Raw genomic sequence first — 6,210 nt, forward strand, 5'->3', positions numbered from 1 at the left:
TGCTAGCTGTGCTGAGTACACTTGAAGTTGCAGAGAAAGGTTCCAAGGTCTTTCAAGGCTGAAGTACTCAGTCAGCAGAGCAAGACAAACTGGTGTCCAAGACGCAGGTGGCAGGTCTGTCCTTCCAGTCTTCCTGGCTGAGCAAGGGATTGCTCTTCATCTTTTAGGTCAAGCTATCATAGAGAATGCCAACAGGGTGCACTTCACTGATGCAATGATTCATTTAAAAGAGTCTCCTCTGATCTGAGTGCCTCTGACTGCCCTAGTATTATCCAAAGGACCTTTGTGTTGCACTGGGTTGATTCAGTTCAGACTGAAATTTCATTACAAAGAGGCAAAGTTACAGCAAGGAAAACAAAGAATCTCAGGAAGAACCAATTAGTGGTGCATGCTGCTTTCTGGCCAGTTGGAAGGGAGCACTGGAAAATGCAAAGTCAGCATGCAACTAAAAATGGCATTTGACCTTTGTTATATTTTCATTACCTTTTCTTCTGCAACAGGAAAAAAAATCTGCCAGGAATACTGTTGCAGCAAAAGGCATTCATTCCTTCAAATATGCTGTTAATAAACTATGGTATTACGAATAAATTCCCTGAACTGATCCCACCAAAGAGAGGAAGCCTGCCTAAGACACTTTGTAGCCTCATTCTTCTCCCTTGGTCAATTGTGGTCTAGACCATGCTATTAAAGGGCTATGCTACAGACTTCAAGGTGGAACTCAACATTGTCAGACAGCAAGCTGGTTTTAGAGCTTTTGAGTCAGATTACCCTCCTCTGAAAGCCCTGCCTTGGTGGCACTAAATGTAGCACTTGTAGTGCTACCTGCACAGGCCCACGTTTTGTGATTAATAAATTCAAACAGGTTCACATGTGTCCAGTCAGCAGATCTTACTGATTAATTTTCATTCTAAGCAAAATGTAGTAGTTTGTTGACTTAATTTTATTGTATTCATTGTGAAAAGAAAGCTCCTCCTGGTGGTTTTCTTGGCTGCAGAGAGAATCACCATAAGGAAGTCATTGAATCCGGCAGTTAATGCTGTGACTTGGCTGTGAGGAAGGAGAATGACAATGGTGCATTTGAAAGCACAGTGTCGTGGCAGAGCTTCCTATCAACATCTAATGTCATTAGATCCAAACAGGACTGCAGCAGGACCTCTTAATACTCTGCATTATGTTATAATACAGACTTTTTCTCAGCTCTTAAAGATTGTTAACCTCTTCCCTGCTCTCAACTGTAAGAAATTCCCATGGGCAACATAGTTGTGGGAGGCTGAGGTCCTTAAGAAAATGGAGCACAACCCATCACTGAGCTGGATATCACCTGGTGCAGGTTAGAACGGTTCTATTTCCCCTCTGCGTACCTAAACCACGCTCACAGGTACTCTGAGCAGAAATACTGCAGAGATGGATCTTCTAGTCTTTACTCGGGGAAACTTTCAGGGCTGTCACTTGGCTTTTGCCTGAATTGAGTATTAGGAGATCTTCTCTGTGCATTCATGTCGTGGCATGGCAGTCACTAGCTGGGTAGAATTACAGAGGCCTTCTCACCACCCTCATGCCAAGGCTCACAGCTGCCCCGCATGGCAGCTGCCCTTCTGTCAGTGACAGACAAGACCAGTCCTCATGCGCTTGCTGCCCTTGCAGCAGCAGAGGCCAATCGTTTTGGGGGGTGGGAGAGGAGGACCTGACCTCTGGGTAGCACTGACTGCAAAGAGAACCGTCTGTAGGGCCAGATGCATGAGAGCAAGGGGTAGCTCTGGGGCTGGGATGCTGGACACCTCTCACCGCTCTAGTAATGAATTGCAGGAAAAAGTCAAGTCACAGCACAGCCATTGCCAGGGAAAGCAGAGAGGGCCCAGGTCCCCACAGCCCATGTGTGGGAGGGGGAGTTGCTTACACTGGGCTCAGTTGGCATCTCAGCTCATTTTTATTCAACTATTGACCTGAATTTCAAAGTTATTGAAATTAACACTTTATAAGACTATAGTTTATAAGCTAGTTTCTTTCTTTGCCAGAAAAAAAAAAAAAGCCATCACAACTGAGTAAGAATAGAAGTTGTCTATATCTTTACAGACTATTACAAAACATGGCCTGTGCAACTGAGTGCTTCACTGATTGCTTTCATCTCTTAGCAAAATACTCTTTAGTCCACTATATGAACATAATACTTTCATCTCTTAGCAAAATACTCTTTAGTCCAGTATATGAACATAATACTTTATGTTCATTTGACTTTATGAAGGTCTCTTAACGTGTCTATCGTATCTATTTGTGTGTACATATTATCAGACAAGTCCTCCTACCAGTGCTATGTAACCTACACTTTCAAAGCCTGGGGACAGTCAGAGACCAGCACCAATAGATCAGCACCCAGTCTCACATTGTGGTTGTGGTATGAATGACAAGAAAGGGGACACATTATAAAAGGAGAAAATGTTACAGGTGAGTGAGTCTCTCTTCTTTGGGCACCTGCTAGGTACAGCAGTGACATGAATTACAGGGTTTGTTTTAAAACAAACACACTTGCCAGAGAAGGCACAGGCATCTCTACAAATCAGGCCTGGTGTGTCCCCAGCAGGGACAGCTGTCTCTGTCAGGGTCAGGACTGACTGCATAATCTCAAAGCATGATAGTACTCAGCAGGCACAGACTAGAGATTTCTTGATTTCCTGCCTCTGCTCTACCTGCAGCTGGCACCATAGATACGTCAGGTGCCTGAACATTTGTGGCAAGAACATTGGTAACTTTGGTTTTGATGTTTAGGTTGTGTTTTAAGTCTTAAACAGTCCCCAGTTTGTTGCTTCTAAATGAATAATAACTACAGAGCTTCCAAGCTTACGTGTTGATGAGTGACTTAAATGTCTTTGGCTTAAAGACCCCAACATCTGAACCTTCCCAGTATCAAAGGATTGATCTGTGCATGCACAGTTATATTAGGCAAGTCTGAAGTTATATTGTGCATTTTTTTTTGTTTTGTTTTGATGCTTTCTGATACACACACTTGCAGCCTGTCTGCAAGTGCTGGCAGTCATGCATTGTAGTGCTGTATCACTTCCCCCTCTAGAAACAGGGAAAATCCCATCCTTTTTAAGATGAGTGACTTGTGCTGCATTTAACTCATTCACACACACTTCCAGGGGCTGATGCAGCCATGGTGATGGTAAAGAAATAACAGGGCACACATGCACAGGGCATAGCAGATAGGGGACTCATTTTGATCCCTGCACATTGTTGTTGTTGTGATAGCAGCATGCAGCCTTCCTCCACAGCTGTAAGAGCCACCCACAAGAGCTCCTGGTCTTTTGCTATTTAGTTAGGCTTCTAATCAGTTTTATCTATTTTCCTGATCAGTTTTATCTATTACCACTGTGTTGAGGCACACATTTGGGTGTAGGGGAAGAATGACAAATCCAGAAGAGGTGGCCAAAAACTGCCAGGGAGAGGGAGCTGTGGAAGCTCCTCAGGACCCTCACTTTTAGACAGGGGCTGGCAGGGGCCAAGGCAGTGTCCCAGGGGCTGACTGGCTGGAGGGAAGCAGCTGCCCAGCAGATATGACAGTATGACATCTGCCCAGCAGATATGACACTCCTCCTGTGGTAGGACAGGGAATCAACTGGAAATTGAGGAATTAGTCCTCTGCCTGTGAGAGAGACAGGTAAAAAAAAAAAAGAAGAAAAAGAAGAGGAAGGCTGCCTGGGGAATACCCACGAGATTATGGGAATTATATGAATGGGATTAGTAACCAAGAGTGAGTCTTCATAGTGATTAGAACACCCAGATTCACGTTAAGTGGGTGAAATGCTAACCAACAATACAAGCTGGATAAGTAATGCTGGGAACAACTGAATAATAGCATTTATTAGATCATAAGTTGTCCTTTCACACATTAGGAAAACAGCAGAATGCTAAAATAAAGTTGTAAGTGAAACAAGGTAGCGTTAAAAAAATTAAGCTTGAGTAAATCCAGTAACTTCTTGCAGAATGAGGAGAGTTTTTCTTTGGTAGCTTCAGAAAAAAAATCCCAGGCAAACCATGCAAGAAAGAAAATTAAATTCCCTATATCTCTTTCTACATATTTCACTCCATCTCTTTTTGTTGTTGTTGTTGTTGTTTCATTCTGGTTTATTGTATTTTAGTCATTATATTCACATCCTCTGAGCTTTCACAGCCCTAGCTAGTTATCTTCCAGGAGAGCTCTAAGGAAATACATCTTCAGTTTATTCTGCCTGCCTCCTCCAACACCACTTTATTGCAAAAATGTAAGCTCAGGGTTCAATTTACAGAAAAATTTTACAGAAAAAGGCACTCAGCAAACATGTTACTTACATAAGGTCTTTTCCATTCGAACTTGACAGGGCTTTTCTGGCTATAGAAGAGGGAGGAGTCATTTGGTGGAAAATCGGGGTCTTCATAGAGAATGTTCTTCTCCAGGCACTTCTTGTGAAGCTCTTCATAGGTCTTCTCCTTTACGCTGATAATGGGCTGGTTGCGACTTATAATGGCGGAATAAATCCCCCCTGTGCCCCCACCTGCCCCTTCGGTTGTGGTGCTGAAAGTCGGGCTGGGAATCGACCCCGCAGCTGTTTGCTGAGCCACCGCTGCATTTATGGCGGACGGCATGGGAATCAGGCGTAAAGCAAATGTTGAAAGCAAGCAAGATCTTGCAAACTGGAAGGAAATTTCAGAAAAGAGGAAGTTGCTATATAAACCGTCTTTTCTATCTGTTGAAAGTCTTCTAGTCAAATCCGCAAACCAGAAAATTCCATGTGACTTTTCATCTTCTCGATGGATAGTAGTTTGTCATAAGAAATTGGACTTTATTCCTTGATGTGGGACAAGATGATCTGTTGGCTAAGTCCCGTGTCTGAGTTGTAGTATCTACAGCATGTGTGTGTGCCTGCCCTGTGCGTGTAAGTGTCCAGAAGGGACAAGCTTTAACCCATGAAATCTAAAAATAACTACAGGCAAAGAGAGAGGGAAAATGAGAGGGAGGGGGTTAGTGAGATGATGTCAATCATCTGTGCAGCTTGTGCTGAGGCCAGGCATGTTCCTGGGACAGGCCTTGTGTGTGGGCCGACACCTGGTGGAAGCAGTTCATATTTTCCTTAACTAGATAACAGTGAAACTGGAAGCTACACTCCTGCTGGTCTGGGAACGTTATTTATGAGGTACTTCCAGGCAATAATCTAGTCTTGACACTCGTGAAGGAATTGTTGTACTCTACTTGTTTCTACACCTTGTTCCAGAAAAGATATAGACAAATATTTACTATTAGAGAGGATTATCTGAAGACATACTGCTAATGGTAAAAAAGGTGGTAATTTGATGCTACTGAGGCCAGGTCAATAAGTGCCTACTGGGTTTGGTTCCCCTAGAGAGCAGCTTGGCAGCACTAAAATTCACCTGGTAATAGCTACCTCCCATATAAAAGGCATCTCTTTGTGTAAGGGCAGAAATGTTTATAAAGGGCCTAGTGTGGAAACTGGGCTGTTCTCTGTGTGTTAGGATAAGGTTACAGGAGACATCTGACTCTGCAAGTAGTGAGATGCAAGGGCCTTTCACTGCACAGCTTCAGCAAAGATGCTCATTTTGCAGCCTGTGCATATGTTCGTTCTTTCATATTCTCCCTTTCTGACCACTATAACAAGACATCTATTTATTCTCATATACAGAGCTCTGTTTCCGGAAGAATTGTCAGTGGGAGAGGTCTGACATTTGACAAACTCCTGTGGGAACTGGGGAGCATAAAGTGAATGATTAACAGTGGGTTTTGTTTGGTTTTTTTTTTCTGTTGGGATGGTCAGCAAGAGTCAGGGTATGACCTGCTGCTACTGCTATAGCTAAGAGTTCAGAAAGTGAGTGCAGGTGGACATGCACTTCTCAATTCTAAGCCAATGTTGCTCTTTAGGTATGTTCAGGAGTTATACTTGTTCAAAATACAATTTCTCCTTTTCTTATTTGTTACTGGACAGGTGGTTTTGTTATGGAGTCCTTTTTTTTGTAAGAAACAGTAGTTGCTAGTAAAAGACAAACAGTGTCTTTAAATAAACACAGTTTTCCATAAAGGAGAATGGATGTGCTGTCTGCTGCAAACAGCAAAATAAATTCTCAGAAATTAAACCATGTATGTGATGGAATTTACTGCAAGCAGAAGTACCCAAATAGCTGACCTGTTCAGACAGAGCAAAAATGAACTAATCTTTAGTGGAC

The 6,210-nt window shown here is 43.0% G+C and overlaps 2 protein-coding genes across 2 annotated transcripts in view; one reads left to right on the plus strand and one right to left on the minus strand.

Annotated features, from left to right (window-relative positions):
- CAPN3 (calpain 3) overlaps positions 1-6,164 on the minus strand; it is a 29,920-nt gene extending 23,756 nt beyond the window's left edge. The window contains 1 exon segment of the mRNA XM_050336296.1: positions 4,327-6,164. Within this exon segment, the coding sequence (XP_050192253.1) occupies positions 4,327-4,620 (294 nt within the window). The 5' untranslated portion in view covers positions 4,621-6,164.
- Positions 1-6,210, plus strand: part of TMEM87A (transmembrane protein 87A) — a 76,268-nt gene that overhangs the window by 18,626 nt on the left and 51,432 nt on the right. The gene's annotated exons all lie outside the window — the stretch shown is intronic.

The sequence above is a fragment of the Myiozetetes cayanensis genome, unplaced genomic scaffold (genome assembly GCF_022539395.1).
Source record: "Myiozetetes cayanensis isolate MyiCay16 unplaced genomic scaffold, myiCay2020 scf6-25, whole genome shotgun sequence".
Taxonomy (NCBI): Eukaryota; Metazoa; Chordata; class Aves; order Passeriformes; family Tyrannidae; genus Myiozetetes; species Myiozetetes cayanensis.